The 17245-nt window shown below is 43.4% G+C and overlaps 1 protein-coding gene across 1 annotated transcript in view; it reads left to right on the forward strand.

Moving 5' to 3' along the window:
- Positions 1-14863, forward strand: part of LOC140522996 (putative PIP5K1A and PSMD4-like protein) — a 49375-nt gene extending 34512 nt beyond the window's left edge. The window contains exons 17-26 of the mRNA XM_072638108.1: positions 6196-6286; positions 10638-10778; positions 11394-11508; positions 11918-12004; positions 12636-12704; positions 12850-13065; positions 13508-13616; positions 13807-13938; positions 14019-14086; positions 14550-14863. Coding sequence (XP_072494209.1) covers positions 6196-6286; positions 10638-10778; positions 11394-11508; positions 11918-12004; positions 12636-12704; positions 12850-13065; positions 13508-13616; positions 13807-13938; positions 14019-14086; positions 14550-14720 — 1199 coding nt within the window. The 3' untranslated portion in view covers positions 14721-14863. The remainder of the gene's footprint in view (positions 1-6195; positions 6287-10637; positions 10779-11393; positions 11509-11917; positions 12005-12635; positions 12705-12849; positions 13066-13507; positions 13617-13806; positions 13939-14018; positions 14087-14549) is intronic.
- The last annotated feature ends 2382 nt before the right edge of the window (positions 14864-17245 follow it).

A 17245-nucleotide genomic window follows, 5' to 3' on the forward strand; every position in this document is an offset into this window, starting at 1 on the left:
AATCAGGCTGAGGAAGTGCAGTACTTTTGTCAATTATGTTGATCTTGGGTTCCTTTTGTTACGCTGCTTCTTACACTTACAGTGGGTAGTTTGGACGGAGTTTGGCCAGCTCTAGGGAGTTTCTGCCTTGTGTGGAGGAGCCCTCCAGTGGTCAGCAGTAATAGCTGCTGCTTATTTGGCAGTAATTCACAGTGCTGTTTGTACAAAGGACCAAGTCCTAACATGTAATCTTGGGGACTGATTAACATGTGTAAAAATTAGGAAAATTAATAATAATCATGAAGATAAAAGGGTGGGAAGCTTTTGGAAGATCACCTTGCATTTACGATGGAGGCTTTACAACTTTTCCAGTGTTTTATATCTAAATTCTGATGTCCAACCAAAATTCCTCCATTTCCTTTTCGTCTTTCAAGGACAGAAAACAACTTCTCATCATTAAAATCCCAAAGCAGTATGTATTTCATTATACTTTGAGTTTCTACTTCCAATGAAGATAATAGTTACCCTATAAACTTTATTTCCTATCTTTTTATATTTTAATCTTGTATTTATTTTTGTTTTGTTCTGTTTTTACATACCCTTCATTTTTTTAAATTGATCTTTTCCCGTCCTCTGCCTGTCTTCCCTGTTAACAAACATTTTAGAGGAAAGAAGGATGAAAAGCTGCTATTCTGCAAAAGCAATCAAATACAGTGATAGCTCCTGAGAACTTACGCAGTATTCCACAACCAGTCTCCACTCCTGCAAAGAGGAAAGGGAGTGAAGTGAGCAGAAAGAAAACAATACTGTTTGGAAAGAGAGAAATACTGTTCATAACAACAATATTATAAAAACAAACAACTTTGAAAGAATTAAGAACTCTGATCAACTCAGTGACCAGCAATTCCTGACAGGGAGGTTGTGGACTCAGAGTGGAGATTGAGACACGTGTTTTTGGATATGTTAGTGTGGAAATTTGTTCTGCTTGACTATACATATTTGTCAGAAGGGATTTTTCTCCCTTTCTTTTTTAGGGGGATGGTGGTAAGAGGGATAGAAGGAAGACTATTGAAAAATTGAAATTGAAAATTGAAAAAATAAAATAAAAAAAAACCCTCTGGCTTCAAGTTTGGTGATTATAGTTACACAATATTCACTCTTGTTTCTGTCCTTTGCCCTTTTGTGTATATATTATTTTCCTCACTTCACTGTCAGTTCATGAGTCTTCCCGTACTTCTCTGAATTTTTCATATTTGTGGTTTTTAATGATGTAGTAATTACATCCATGTGTTACTATTTAGACATTTGTTTCCCCTAACTGATTCATCTCTAATTTAGCCTTGGGAAGAAACTAGGTGGGGTAGTGGATTGTGCTGGACTTTGGAGTCTGGAAGACCCTGTTCAAATCCTGCCTCAGGCTGTAGGGCCCTGGACAGATCACTAAACTCTTCTCGGGCTCTTCTGTCTAACGGAGCTAATGATAGCGGGTGTCTCAGGGTTTTTCTAATGATCAAATGCGACATAGTTAATGCTCTTTGCAAACCTTAAAATGTTATTTAAATGGAGACAGCTAAATGATGTAGTGAAGGGTGCCAGTGGATCCCCTGGGCCTGGAGTCAGGAAGCCCTGAAGTCACATTGGGCCAACCTCTGCCTCACTTTTCTCAACTTGAAAGTAGATGATAACAGTCCCTACCTTTCTGGGTTGTTGTAAGCATCAAATGAGCTATTGGAAATGTGATTAGCACAGTTCCTGGCACATAGTTGGTGTTATATAAATGCTTATTCTCTTCTTCTCTCCCTAGAATGCTAGCTATTATTAGTAATAGTAATTCTCTTAGGGAAGCTAGTCGTATGCCCTTGACTACACGATGGTCTGCCACCTGCACAAAGTCCTCTGATGCCTCATCATGACATGACAAAGTTTCTCAAAGACCATCAATAGCTCTGACAATTCTACCATGATATAGAAAAATTTCAAAGATTGTCCTAGCAATAGATAATATTCCAAGGACAAAGTATAGATAGGCTATCATGAGTCATTTGGCAATTTTTTTTACTATGGCTGTCCATTAAAGAAATAAATGAATAAAGTAAATGAATGATAATTACCACTTAGGTATATTGCTTTACATGTTCTCTCATTTGATTTCTCAGACTAATAACCCTGTGAGGTAGGTTGGTTGGTTATTGTACTTTGTTCTGAAAGAAGACTAAAATGACATCACTGTGTTGGAGTCAAGGTATGGTGTATCCCCCTGTGGCTGATCAGACCAATAGGAGCTTGGAAGGCTCTGTCACAGGTTGAGCACAAATAGTGCACATGAACATTTGGGGCGAAGGTGTCACTAAACTCACACACCACGTTTCTTCGAGTTACTGCAGTTCTGCTTCACTCACAGAGTACAGCACCCTCTTTGATGTGGGCACAGCATGCTGGGTGGTCCTTTGCCAGTGTCTCCCATGTCACTTGATTCCAAAGTTCTTAAGAGAGACCTTGAGAGTGTCTTTGTATTGCTTCTTCTGACCACCATGTAAGCACTTGCCTTGTGTGAGTTTTCCTTAAAATAATCAAATGTACATTGGGCAACGGCTGTCACTGATCTGCCAATAATAGGTCCCAGCTCAAGCCTCAACTTGCTTGCCCATTGTTTCGCTTTTGATGGCTCAGAGTGAGTGTGTAAATAGCAACTTTCTGTTCTAGCCAGAAACTCTGAGGGTCTTACCTTCCCAGATTAATTCTTTCATGAAGGCAAAGTAACTATCTTTTGCCTCAATTCTTACCTAGCCTTTAATTACTGAATGACAGTTGCCTGCGATAAACAGACCTGGGGAAGACCTAAGTTTCAAAAGACCAAGGTCTCCCAACTGCATCCAGTGCCATCTCCTGGACTCTTAATAACGCTGGAGGAAAGAGTGAAGCTGATGACATTGCACAGCCCTGTTTCATTTAAATTCAATTCACTTGTAAATCAAGACCTCACCCTCCAGATGTCATTGGTCCTCTTTCAGAACAGATTTATAAGGGGCAGCTAGGTGGTACAGTGGATAGAGCACCAGTGCAGGAGTCAGGAGGACCTGAGTTCATATCTCACCTCAGACACTTGACATTCATTAGCTGTGTGACCTTGGACAAGTCACTTAACCCCAATTGCCTCATCCTGGCTCATCTCCAGTCATCCTGATGAATATCTGGTCACTGGATTCAGATAGCTGTGGAGGAGAAGTGAGGCTGGTGACCTGCACGGCCCTCCCTCCCTCAGAACAGTCAAGTGCAAGCTATGTCATCATTTCTCTGGTAGCATGGTCGCCTTCGGGCAACGAAGGATGAATACACACAGAACAAATAGCATTTGGCATTCAGACAAGGCAGCCAGTCCTTCGGATAAGTTCTCTCTGCAGGAGAGCTTGAATGCTTAGCAGTGCAGCTCTGGAAAGGACTTCAATATCTGGTACTTTATCTTGCCAGGTGATCTTCAGAATCTTCCTAAGACAATTCAAGTGATTTACTTTCCTGTCACGGTACTGGCAGACTAAGTTTCGCAAGCATACGACAATGAGATCAGCACAAGGGCTCTGTAGACTCAGTTTGGTAGGCAACTGAATCCCTCCTCTCCTATGCTTTTCTTCAGAGCCTCCGAACACTGAGCTAGCTCTGGCACTGTGTGTTATCAGCCTCATCATTTATGTGTACATAGTATCCTACCAGGGCAAGTGAACTTATCCACAGCATCCAATATTTCTCCATTTGGTGCTTCCATGTATGGAAGGTGTGACGCTGGCTGGTGGAGAATCTGGGTTTTCTTAGTGTTAATTGTTAGGCCAAAGTTAGCACAAGCAGCAGAGAATCGATCCATACATACTTTGTTGCATCTCAGCCTCAGAGGTTGCATTGATCCTCAGACTAACGCTGGTAGGTTACTGGTAGGTACTATTATACTCGCTCTACAGAGGAGAAAATATGCTGAGAAGGGTTAAGTGATCTGGCCCAGGTCACATAGCTAGTAAATGTTTTCAGTGGAATTCAAACCATGTCTTCTAGACTTCAAGACTAACACTTTGCCCACTGTGCCATCAACCTGTCTCTGCAACATACAAAATGGTCTTCAGTCCAGTGTTACTTCCCCTTCCACTTTAGTGATACCAAGAGTGGTAGAAAATCAAGGCCAAAGGCCCTTCACAAGGTTTTTAGATTGCCTGTAAACTTTATGAGGTCCTTGTCCAGTAGATTAGAAGAATGGAATCACAGTCATCTTGACATTCTTGTAAATGAAACCAGAAAACATCAAAGAGGAGCTAAATGGAAGGATGGTACATAAGTCTTCCTTGGTGTGGTAAATAAAGGTATTCACATTATCACAGATTGTGAGCTGGAAGGGACTTCGGAAGTCATCTCAACCCCCTTATCCTACAGATATTTAACAAGGGTACCAAAATGATTAAGTGACTTGTCCAAAGTTACCTAGGGAGTAATTTGCAGAAGCAGGACTCTGAATCCAAAATTGTGCCACATGCTCTGTCTAGATAAAAGCCATCTTAACCAAAATTAATATTCATGAGTTGCGCAGTATTGGGTAATCAATAAATAATTATCAAGTGCCTATGCACTAGCTGGGGTTACAAATATGAAAAAGAAAGTCACTGCCGTTAAGGAATTTACAATCTAATTGAGGAAGACAAAACATACAAGGAAGCTGAAAAAGGTGAGGAGTGAAGAAGGTAGTAGAGGGGCATAGTGGAAAAGTCAAAGGAGTTCCGAAGTAGTGCAGCCAAGTATGAAATGAGAGGTCTGGGTTGAACTCTCCTTAAATGGAAGTTTGGAGTTCGCAGCCCCACTTTTCCAATCCTAGAGACAAAGGCAATGAGATGGCATCCCAAGGTTGCTGAGATTTACGGAGATGATGTGTTTAGCTCAAGAATGACTTTAGCAGCATGAGTAAGTCAGAGAAGTCCAGAAGGACAACAAAAGAGCAAGGTAGGCGGGGATTTACTTGCTTGGAAGGACCATGCTCATTGAAGAGATCCCTGAAACCTCTGAGTACTCCCTAACATCTCCAATTCCTACGGAGACTTTTAAAAGTACAGCAAAAACTAGTCACATGATCTAATTAGGATCTGACCAAGCAAAGTGTAATGAAGAGACAGCATTGCCTTTTTAATGCATTTCAGTACTACAGCTGCCTTTATTACTTGCTAACAGCTTCTGAACAATGATAATATCTTGGTTTGTTTTTTTAAACGATCCATGTACCTACCGACGTGAGTTGTAGCGTATTTGGGGTTTTGCATTGGTCTCCAATGAATTTGTAGTTTGACTTTACGTAGAGCTACTTTTCTCATTTATCAGGTTGATTTTATATTTTATTCCTGACTCATAAATTCCATATAAAAATCAAGCTTCGAAGGTGAAGAATTTGAAGGGAGGGTGTCTGCACCACTGCAGAGGGGAGGGACTCGCTCCTTTCACCTTTCATCTCCTTAGCCCGCAACCAAGTTCTCCTGTTGTTTGGCCAGGGTTGGGATGGGGAAGAAGACCCGTATCATTTGGAGCATTCCAGTCACCTATTTAAAAATAGAGGTATAGGCTGGGAAAGGTGGCATACTTAGAGGGCACAAGGGCGGGGGGGAGGGGGGAGTGTTACTGTATCAATAGTTTTGGCCGTTTTCCTTTGCTAAAAGGAAGGTTTCATTATGAAGGGAAGAAATTGCTATGATGCAAAAACAAAAGGCATAGAAAAGAAATGTACTTTAAAAAAAAAAAACACCCAGCTGTTATCCACTCTTCCCTTTCCGTTTTCCCCCCTAGGAAGCACATCCAATTCGTATAGGCGGGACAAATCGTAGGGCTTTCGAGTAGGTCCCTACAAGCAAGGTCAGGTCTGGAAACTGCACCACCCTAGAGAGACAGCTTCCGAGCCCTGGGTTCCAGTCCAGTCTCTGACACATGCTAGCTGTGTGACCCTGAACGAGTTACTTAAGGTCTCTGTGCCCTAGACAGGCCAACGAAATCCCACGTGCAGTCCCCATCCCTCGCCTTTGGAACCTTCCATTGCAGCGACCCCACCCAGGCCAGTCTCTGTCTCTGGTTGCGCCCCGAGCCTTGGCTCTGCTCTTCTCCCACTTCTGGCCTACAGCTCCCAGAGATCCCCGCGGCTCCCACTGTGCAGCTCAACCGCCGGACCCGGATAAGGCCCTGGGATTGGAGGGGCGGGTTAAGCCAATAGGATAAAGCATTGTTGGGTAGTCCAGACAAGCCGGTCAGGGAGGGAGGAAGGAGGCAAGATGGTGTTGGAAAGCACTATGGTGTGGTAAGAGACCGGGTCCGGGGCGACGGGAGGGAGCGGGTCCAGAGGGGGAGCGCGAGGAGCTGCCGCCGGCGCCTCCCGAGAGTGAGGACTAGGGAGTCGTGGCCTGTGCCATGGCGGCGGCCCCGGTGGCGGTGGCCCGAGGCGGATTCCCTGAGTCATCCCGGGCCCCGGAGGGCAGGCTGGAGGGGGCGGGGGAGGCCGCCCCGGAGTCCAGGACCCAACGCGCCGCTGCCCGTGCGGCCTTTCTCTCGCTCGCCCAATCGAGCCTGGGCCTCTTCCGCGACATTCCCTTCCCCCTTTCAGGGCCCTCTCGGGCGGTAGCCCTGCTCCCGCTGGCTGGGGGCCGTGCGCGCAGAGGCCTGGGGCTCCGTCCCAGGCTTGAGGCGCCGTCCCTGACCCGGGGGCCTTGTCATTGGATCGCGGGGACCGCAAACGTACCCCAAAGCCCATCTGCCCCTGGGAGCACTGGACAAGTGCCGAATGGCAGTTACGGCGGCAGATGAAGCGAGGGGCCTCCGAGGCACCAGACCCAGTGCTGACCCCCTCTGCGCACCGTGCACAAGTCACTGGGCAGAGATGGAGAAGGAAGGTCTCATGGTTCTAGTGGGCATTCAAGACCCCTCCTAGCCTGGCCCCCTCCGACCCTTCCAGTCTTCTTCCATCTCACTAGCCTAAAGGTACTCCTCGGTCCAGTGACACTCCACCTCTCAGGCAGTATCCTCCACCTGGAGTGCTCCACCTTCCTTGCTTTAAGCCCCAATTAAAATGCCACTTTTTGCAAGAAACCTTAATTGCAGTGCCTTCCCTCTGTCAATCTTTCCTGTTTATCCTGTACGTAATTTGCTTTGTATATATTTCTCTGTATATTGTCCTTCTGGTTAGATTGTAAGCTCCTTGCGGGAGGGACTATTTTGTGCCTCCTTTTGTATCCCTGATGCAACTTGGCACTTGTGCAACACTTGGCACATAGTATGCGATTAATAAATGTTTATTAAATTGAATTATAGGATGAGAAGGGCCTGGGGAAAGAGGAGTAAAGCGTGAGTAAAGAGGGGCCAAGGTTAATGTTGTGTTCAAGGAACATTAAGAAGATCAAATTGACGAGGGTCCTGTTGGGAGTGATTAGAGTAGTAGTAAAAAAGTGAAGAAGGGTCCAGATCACAAAAGGTCTTGATTGCCAGAGTGAGTAGTTTGGGCTTTATTTACAGGTAATATGAAAACTTTTGTTTGAAGGTTCATGACCAAGATGAAATGATCGTGCCAGGGTAGCTTTTTAGAAGGATTAGTGTAGTAGCAGTTTAGGATGTATTGGAGAAGGGAAGGCTTGAAAGCAACAAGACAGTTCACGTCCATGATATGGGCTTAGAATGGTTTTAACAGGAATGTAAAGGAAGGGGCAGATGGATTCCAACAAGATAGCAACTGACAGGACAGGAGCATCATAGATGGCTTTGAAACTAAGTAACTCAAGGTAATTGACATAAATAGAAAAGTTCAACTTTGTATGTTGCATTTTGAGGAAAGATGATGAGTTTAGCTTCAGGCATCTATAGGTTGAGATTCTACAAATTTCTAGTAGGTGCAGAAATGAAAGGAGAGAAATGTCATTTGGTCAAAAATATGTTTTTAATGTCTACTGTGTAACTGTAGGAAAATATTTTTAAAAATAGACTCTAGCCCCTGACTAGTAGAGATTACAAGCTAATTTTGTTTAAGGTTAAACCTATCCTTTCCTGCTGTGGCTTTCTTGAAGATGGGGAATGTTTCTGTCTTCGCTATTATTAAGCCCTTTGCCTCATTCGACTGTGTCTTTTCCATCCATTCTCCATGTGTTGACTTTGTTCATAGTCCAATATTTTCCTTATACTTAATAACCATTTAGACTTTTCCCAAAGCTTTTGTTTCTCCTTTCAAGGAATTTGGATTCAGATTCATCCTGGAAGATAGAGAACTCTTAAAACATTCTTTACTCTTTTTGTGAGGATATAGGTCATCGGGATCAGTGAGATCTTTATTATCTTAATGTGACTTAACTATTTTGAGGATTAGATTCAGCTCATTTTTAATACAGAAATTATGGATCTCTGAATGGAAGGGGACCTCAGAGGTCATGTATTTCAACTCATTCCTAAATAGGAATTAGCTTTATATCATCTCTGATAAGGATCCATTCTCTGCTTAAAGATCCCCATAGCGTACTATCTACCAAGATAGTACCGTTCTATTTTTGGACAGTTCTTACTGTTAGAAGTCTTCCTTCTATGAAACCTAAGTTAACCTCCACAATTTCCTAGTTTTGTCCTTTATGGCCAAGCAGAAAATGTCACAGGATTTCAGAGTTGGAATGGATCTCGGCTCATAATAGTCCAGTGGTTCCCAGGTTTTATAATGTAAAACAAATTTGAAATCTACCCCATGATAGTAGTTTTACTGCTTTATGCATTGATTGAGAAAAATACATAATGACAGAATGCTGCTAGGAATTCAGTAGCTTTCAAATTAATTTGTATTGTATTAATAGCATCTACATACATTGAAAAAATTATAATATATTTGTGAGACATTCAGCTACAGAAGTTCTATTTGCTTTTTTATTATACTAATGCATTTAATATGGTGACTGGTGCTGTTTTTTAGTTCTCTGAGAAAATTGATCGAAATGATAAAAGTTTAAACCATAGATTTGCTTCCACAGATAGCTTCTTTCAATATTTAGATTTCAGTGTAACAAATGCAGAAAAATCCACTTTTGTAAATGTATATTGGAGAAAAAGATATTTCACAGCCTTATCTGAAAGAACTAACATCTAGCCATAATTCAGTCCAATATAAAGATTAAATTTAAAGAGTTGTCACATCAGAGTTCCTTTAGACTGACTTGTTCTTTTGATGTGAGATCTGCAGTGAATATATATTCATCATATATTTTTTTTAAATAAAGTTGTATCTTGAGTTAGGACTGCGAAAATATTTCCACAGCTGTACTTACAAATGTGCCTCTTTATTTGCAGACCTCTTCTAATAACTGAATAATGCTTTGACATTACAAGAGTCTAAAGTTCACAGGTTGGAAATCCCTGACCTAGTCTAGCTAACTTGAACCTAAGCATTATCTTCCTAAAAACATCCTTGAGAATTGCTTATCCAGCCTTTGTTTAAATACCTCAGGGCTAAAGAAGTGGCACCTTCCAAGGTGGCTCATGTTGGCCCTTCAGATATTTGAAGACAGTGCTCATGTCTTTGTCTACTAAAATGTCTTTTCTCCAGTGAGACCCCTCCTAACTCCTTTGATCTTGGTACCTCTCAGATAAATCCCTCTCCTGGACCTCACTGCTTTCTTTGTTTCTTCTTCCATTTCTTTTCCCTCTGAAGCTTCTCAGCTTCTTTCCCACACCATTAGTTGGTGTGTGCCAAACTAGTAGAAGCATTTTACTGTCAGATGAGCTACAGCATTAGAACTTGTCCTGGACTCACCTCCATCAAAGACAAATAGAAATGAATTTTGAATTCTCTTTCTGCAGCATCCTTCAGTTAGCTTAGATCACCAAGACATACATGTTCTACCTTGGGCCAGAGCATTTGTATCCCTCACTGTGCTTGCTCTGTGGCCGTGGAGAATCAAAAGAGAGAGAATAAGAGGAAACTTGGAACACTCACACCCTTCCAGCCTCATTTTCATAACTTGATTTGTCTGCCCCACCTTTTATCAAAACGTTGACCAAGTACCAAGCGTAGAGAAGCAGTGATAGGACTGCACTTGGAGTAAAGTTCAGTTCCCAGTTATGACAGTGACTGGGATCATAAGATTAGAGTTGGAAAGTATTTTACAAAGGAACAAACTCAGGCCCAGAGATGTTATATGAAGTGTCTAAGGCCGCACATAGAGTGGGTGCCAGAGACTGGCTGTGTCACCATCAGTGATTCAGGTAACCTGTCAGCCTCAGTTTCCTCATCATTAAAATGGGAAGGATAAAATTTATGTCTAGTTCACAGGGGTATGAGAAGGTCCTCTTTAAACATGAAAGTGTTGTGTAGATTTGCTATACTAGTATTCTGTTTTAGCTAGTTTTATCTTACTTGTTTGCATTGGAATGTATGCTGTTTTGCAAATATTCTTAAATTTTGCCTGCCTCTGGGAAGCTTCCCATTTAATGGGAGACATAGAACATTAACAAATCAAAGCCTTGAGAATACTTAGAAAATAGTATTTTGATTAGTACAAACTGTATGTCATAGTGCATATGTGCTTAGGAGATATTGAAGGGTCCCAGGAAGTAAGAAGGGAGATGTCTTAGGATTCAGACATCCCAGGAATATTGTTCATTCTCAACCCTGTGCCCTGATCCCACAGTGTTGATAACAGCGAGTACATGCGGAATGGGGATTTCCTGCCCACACGGCTACAGGCCCAGCAGGATGCAGTCAACATAGTATGTCACTCCAAGACACGAAGCAACCCTGAGAATAACGTGGGGCTCATCACACTGGCCAAGTACGGAGGTTGGACTCGGGTGGGCTATGTCCTTGTTTTCCCGTGAATCAGTCCATTTGTGAATTACTTAATGGGCTGCACATTCACTGCTCCTGTGTGTGTAAATGTAGAGAATTCCAATTCATTTGAATAGCCTGAACAAAACATAGTAAGATAAACTGGCCAGGGGAAACCCAAATTATAGTCTATTCCAGAAGCAATTAAGAATGACTTTTGGATTATTGACGGCACTTTGCATTGACCACTGACAATTGACCATTTCCTCAAACTAATTGTCATCTCAAAAAAGGGTTTGAAAAATAAGGTTTAGATGCGGGGGTGTCTAGGATTGAAACAAAAGGGTGGACTGGTTCCCTTGGTCCTGTCAGTGAATCTATGCTCATTAATTTCTGTATAGAGAATCCAGTAGTAGTACCTGAGTCCTAACAGGATACCAAGGGGGAAAAGACAATCTCTATACCTGGGAAGCTCTCTCTTCAATGGAAGAGATTGGACACATATGCAAATGAAAAATATGTATAAATTATAGCAATCATAAAAGGAAAAGGTGATTAGAGCAGTTAGGAGACATTTATGCTGGCCTAGATTTACGTGAACTGTCTGTCTCCTTCCTAGTGACTGTGAAGTACTTACCACGCTGACTCCTGACACTGGCCGAATTTTGTCCAAGCTCCACACAGTTCAACCTAAGGGCAAGATTACCTTCTGTATTGGCATTCGAGTTGCCCATGTAAGTGTGACAAACCTTCCTGACTCTGGTCCCACAGGGCCTACATACTTGTTTTTTTGGGGATAATCTCCTTCTGCCTTCCCAGATCAAAGAGGAGTATAGAGGTGATCTAGAAATATTTAGCCTTGAGAGTAGAAGAGGTGAGGTAGTGTCCAAGATGCAGGGGATGTGGGAAGTAGGGAATGACTTTGGAGTAGAAATACTAACCTTTCCCAATGCCCAAAGCATAAAAAAGATATTGGAGTTTAGACCTTGGGGAGATGCAAAAGGAGAAGCAAAGCCTATGAGATCACCTTACCTAGAAACCGTAAAGAAAGTCCCCTTCTCTGGGCAGGGGGGTGATTCAGCAGGCAGGCAGTGATCCTTGGGTTGTCTCTGAGACCAGGATTCCTCTTTTTTTCCCTACAAGTTGGCTCTGAAACACAGACAAGGCAAAAATCACAAGATGCGGATCATTGCTTTTGTGGGCAGCCCAGTAGAAGACAACGAGAAGGATGTGAGTCTAGCCATGGAATGGGAGCAGGACAGGATGGGATGGGACAGGACAGAGGAATGGAGATCTGTAAGATTAGAACATTTTGGGGGAAGGGGATGTTTGGAACTTTGGACCTTAGCATGGATCTTAGATGGGAGGGATCTGCTTCAATGGGTGGGCCTTCCTCCATGATGCCACTCACTGTATATCTGGATAGTCATGTTCCCTTAGTGTTGGAGAAAGGACGCTTAGGCTGAGAGGCTGTGTGTCTGGAGTGGGGTTTTTCTTGTAGGTGAGAGGAACAGGCAGTGACTACTAAGAGGAAGTGTGGGGTCCAGGGAAGAGGGTGAAGCTTGAAGTGAGAAGACATTGGACCTTGCACTAGTTTTGAGAATTAATAGTGTGACAGTTAATTCCTTTGAGCCTTAGTTTCCTCATTTTTAATATAGGGAAAGTAATTATGGCTAACATTTATGAAAGACTTTGAGGTTATTATAGCACTTGACATTTATGATTTCATCTGCTTAGTAATATTCACACTCCCTACCTCACAGGCTATTTTGGATAAAGTGCTTTGTAAATCTCCAAGTGCCGTATAAATGTGAGTTGTTATTATTTTATTTATCTTTCATTTTCCCAACTCCCTTTGTAGCTGGTGAAGCTAGCAAAGCGGCTGAAGAAAGAGAAAGTGAATGTTGACATCATCAACTTTGGGGAGGAGGTAAGTGGGGGGCAGAGGAAAGAATCTTGGGGGTGGTGAAAAGAGATCCTTCTTTATAGGAGCAGCTTCCCTGTGAGAGGTGCAGGGAGGGGAAGAGTAAAGTTTCCCTAGTGAGATCAGCCTCTTGTGTTGCTCTTCTCCCCAGGAGGCAAACACGGACAAACTGACAGCCTTCGTGAACACACTAAATGGCAAGGATGGAACTGGCTCACATCTGGTGACAGTACCCCCTGGACCCAGCCTGGCTGATGCCCTCATCAGCTCACCTATCCTGGCTGGAGAAGGTGGCGCCATGCTGGGGCTAGGGGCCAGTGACTTCGAGTTTGGAGTGGATCCCAGTGCCGATCCTGAACTGGCCCTGGTGAGGGAGAAAGCCCTGATCCCACACAGACCCACACTGTCCCTTATACTCATAGTTCTTGTATCATTTCTAGGACTCCTAGTCATTCATTCAACAAATATTCCTTGTATGTCTGCTAGGTACAAGACACTGCTCATGTTTCCATTTCTTTCCCCCACATCCCTTAAACCCTCACTCTCTTTCTGATTATCCAGACTTTAGAGGCTCTAATCTGGGGTTATATGAAAACTGCTGCTTTTTGAGCCAGTTTCCTCTGGTCCTTACAATTTGGCCCCAAATGGTCTCCTGCTCTCCTCCTCATACCACCCCATTGTCCTTTTCAGCCTTTTTCCTGAATCACAGGCCAGAATCCACTTTTATGCTCTTGCTTCAGAGCCCTGCCTAATTTGCTTAGAGCTCGAGGAACTGGGAAACTGACTCCTGTCCTGCCCTCTTTCCTCAGGCCCTTCGTGTATCCATGGAAGAACAGAGACAGAGGCAAGAGGAAGAGGCAAGACGGGCAGCAGCGGCCTCTGCTGCTGAGGCTGGGATTGCCACGTCTGGGACCGAAGGTGGGGGTGAGAGATGGGAACCTAGGACTGGGTGGCTTGGGCACTAAGACCAGGAAGAGGCAGCGTGACAAAATGAGGGTATGGGGGAGCAGGAGAAGAGATCTCTGACAGCTCATCCTAACGGCCTGGCAAAGGTGTGGGAGGACATGCACCCCCTGCTACCCTCTGGTTTTCCTCCCCAACTCCTCAGATTCAGATGATGCCCTGCTTAAGATGACCATCAGTCAGCAAGAGTTTGGGCGTAGTGGTCTCCCTGACCTAAGCAGCATGACTGAAGAGGAGCAGATTGCATATGCCATGCAGATGTCCTTGCAGGGGGCTGGTGAGTGAAGGTCTGGAAGGAAGGGCACGTGGACAAAGGGCATGGGGAGCATGCTGACCAAAGGGACCTCTCTTTTCCAGAGTTTGGTCAGGCAGAGTCAAGTGACATCGATGCCAGCTCAGCCATGGATACCTCTGAGCCTGCCAAGGTGAGGGTTGTCCCCTGGCCTCCAACTCCCCAGAAACTCATTAGCATCTAAGTCTAGGACTCGATTCTGGCCCCTCCCTCCCTAGTCCATAATCATATGGGCCTACCCCTGGAGAATCCTGTCATTCTCCTAGGACTTGTGTATTCTTAGTATTCTGATTGTGGGAAATCAGTGGGAAAGCAACGATACTTTTGCTGAGTGGAAAAGACAGTGAACTCAGTCTCGGGGAAGGAGAAATCTGTATTCTCTTTTGCTAAGAGGAGCAGGCTGGACACTTCTTTAGAAGAAGCAGATGTTTGAATATCAAAAGAGGGCCAGTGTAACAAATGACCTGGGTCCTGTGGATTCTGTCTTCCTTTGGCTAGGGGTATGCTTCTTGTCTGGGCACATCTAGGGACAGGAGAGGAGCCTAGGGACCAGACATCATCTCCCTGCCCCAAGATTAACACTATCATTTCTCTAGGAGGAGGATGATTATGATGTGATGCAAGACCCAGAGTTCCTACAGAGTGTCCTGGAGAATCTGCCCGGTGTGGACCCCAACAATGAGGCCATCCGAAATGCCATGGGGTCACTGGCCTCACAAGCTACCAAGGACGGCAAAAAGGAAAAGAAAGAGGAGGACAAGAAGTGAGGCTAGAGGGGAAGGGGTGCTTGGTCTCCTTCCTGAAATGGGGCCGAAAAGGGTATGGGGGGAAATTGTCACATAGTGTTTAGGTAATGGTCTTGTGTAACAGTTACAACTGAAATAAAGTTTGGTGATTTTTTTCCTTAAAATTCAAAACTACCACTTTGAGTGAGGGGGAACGGCTGTACGCCAAAGGAGACTTTTAGCTCTCCTGGGTCTCTGAGGTGTGTTCAATGTCAGAAATAGATAAAGGAGCCAGGAAATGAGGGGAGGTGAAGAGGGAGCTCTGTTCCTAGGGTAGAAGAAAAGAAATTTGCCAAACAAGTCAATTGTTGGCTTTGAGGTAAATAGCAGATCCAGTTTTAGGAGGATTAATGGAATTTAGAGCTGGAGCCCTTCATTCTACAAATGAAGAAATTGAAACCCACATGTATTCAAGGCTTGCTCAAGATCAGTCACTGAACTAGGATTCAAAAGTCTGTCCTCTTTTGATCATGCCACCTTTTTTCTTCCAAGGGTGAGTGTTACTGTGGACCAGTCATTTAGCTTCTGTGTCAAAAATAGACGGAAAGGGAGGGTGTCAATGAGGCCCTTACTGGCGATAGCCACATCTAGGGATTCTGCCCGACCTGGCGCCTCATTCTAGGACTTGGGATTGGTTCAAATTGTCAGTTGAGGGCTCAAAAAATTTTTATAACTGCTGTATTTTAGCCAACTCTGGCCCCCCTCGTAACCATCTCCCCAGTCATAAAAGCTTCAGGACTAGAACATCTTTATAGAAGCCTGCCTCCTTCTTTTGCCATTTTCTCACTATTTGGTTGTGTGTTTTTTCATTTGTTCCTTCTTTGGGCAATGGATAGGGGAGGCTGGAGAGCTTAGCCCAGACGGCTTTTTTGAATCTGTCATGCTGCCCAAGGAGGACATGAGAGGCATGGCAGTTCCCTTTGGAATTAAAGGAATAGTAATTTGGGATTGGACATAGGAACACAGGCCAGTTGGTTAGGGCACTTTGGAATTCTAAAATGGAGTGGGCATCCTCTAATTGGTAATGATTTTATTCCTTAGACAGTAGTCTAAGGAATTATTATATTCTGTTATTCTGTCACCTACATGTAAAGTTCTTTCTTTGGGTTCTGGAGAATTGTGATTTTTGTCTCTGCATCACTAGTATAATACTGCATATTTCCAAATGGGTCAGAGGTGGATGGTGAGGGCAATTGTCACTTAGAGTGACCAACAGTGATAGTTGGCATTTTATATCCCCAGTGCCCGGCACATGTTTTCCTTAGCACAAGTGAATCTCAAGGAGAGGCATCAAGATGCAGTGAATAGAGCTTGACTCTACTTACTAGGTGACCCTGAACAAATCAGTCCTATACTCAAGCCAACTCAAGCTGTAATGTGCAGGATGTATTGACTTGCATTTGTAGGAGTTTCCTCCTCACAGAGCTTCCTTTCCCAACCCTTGTTCCTTCTGTCTCCTTCACCAAAGTGCTAAGTCAGGTTATTGGTAGTTTCATGGTGGCTTCTCAGTAGTCATGATTGTTTTCAATCTCACTCCAAACCATGCCCGCCATTAATAAGTGACATTTAGATAGGGTTTCAAAGTCTGCAAAGAATTTTACACATTTGATCCTCGCAACCTTGGGAAGTAGGTACGATTGTCATCTCTATTTTATAAATGAAACAGAATCATTGTAGTTGCAACTTGTCCATGGTCACATGACTATTAAGTGACTGATGGGAAATTTATCCTTATCACTTACCAACCTCTACACTCCCTGCACCTCCCCCTCCAAGTCCCTTCTTCTGTCCTAGGTGCTTCATCCATTCCAGGTATCCAGAGTTGGATTCCATGGAGACTCCCCATTCTGGCTTCTCTACCCCATTCCCATCTTCCTCCAGGCCTTTGGTCCCTGCACTGAGGGATTCCCTGAACTGAAGCTAAACCTTCCTTGAGGAGCTAAGGTTAACAAACACCCAGCTTGTTTTGAGGAGGGAAAAGAAAAGGAGTATTATAATGATCTGCATTGGGAGAAGAAAGGCTCAAGGACTCAAACTAAGGGAGAAATGAAGTGATAAAATCTTCAATTTATAGCAATTGTGGATAGAAGAGAAATTCTTTACAAATTATAAGAAACGATTTAATATTTTTGCACAACAAAATATTTGATTTTATATTTTATATAGGACAGAAAGTCTTGTGTACAATGTCAGAAAGGAATGGGGAAAATAAATACTTTGTAGTAAGTGCACAGTCCAATTTTTTGTTCTTAAAAGGGAGAGAGAGCTTTACCGGGATTGGACCGTAAGAGAAAATGACATGTAAAATGACAATCATCAATAAAATAAAGTCTCTGCAGTAATAAATGCTCGTTGGATATATCTGATAAAAATCTGACATCCAGCATCTACCAGGAATTTTTCAACATTTATGTTAAAAACTACTTCTGGGTATTAACCAGCAGTTTTGAAAGAAGAAACAAATTGTCAGTGATCACCTGAAAAAAATGCCAAACTTTCAAACTTTT

This window comes from Notamacropus eugenii, chromosome 2 (assembly GCF_028372415.1).
Source record: "Notamacropus eugenii isolate mMacEug1 chromosome 2, mMacEug1.pri_v2, whole genome shotgun sequence".
Lineage (NCBI taxonomy): Eukaryota > Metazoa > Chordata > Mammalia > Diprotodontia > Macropodidae > Notamacropus > Notamacropus eugenii.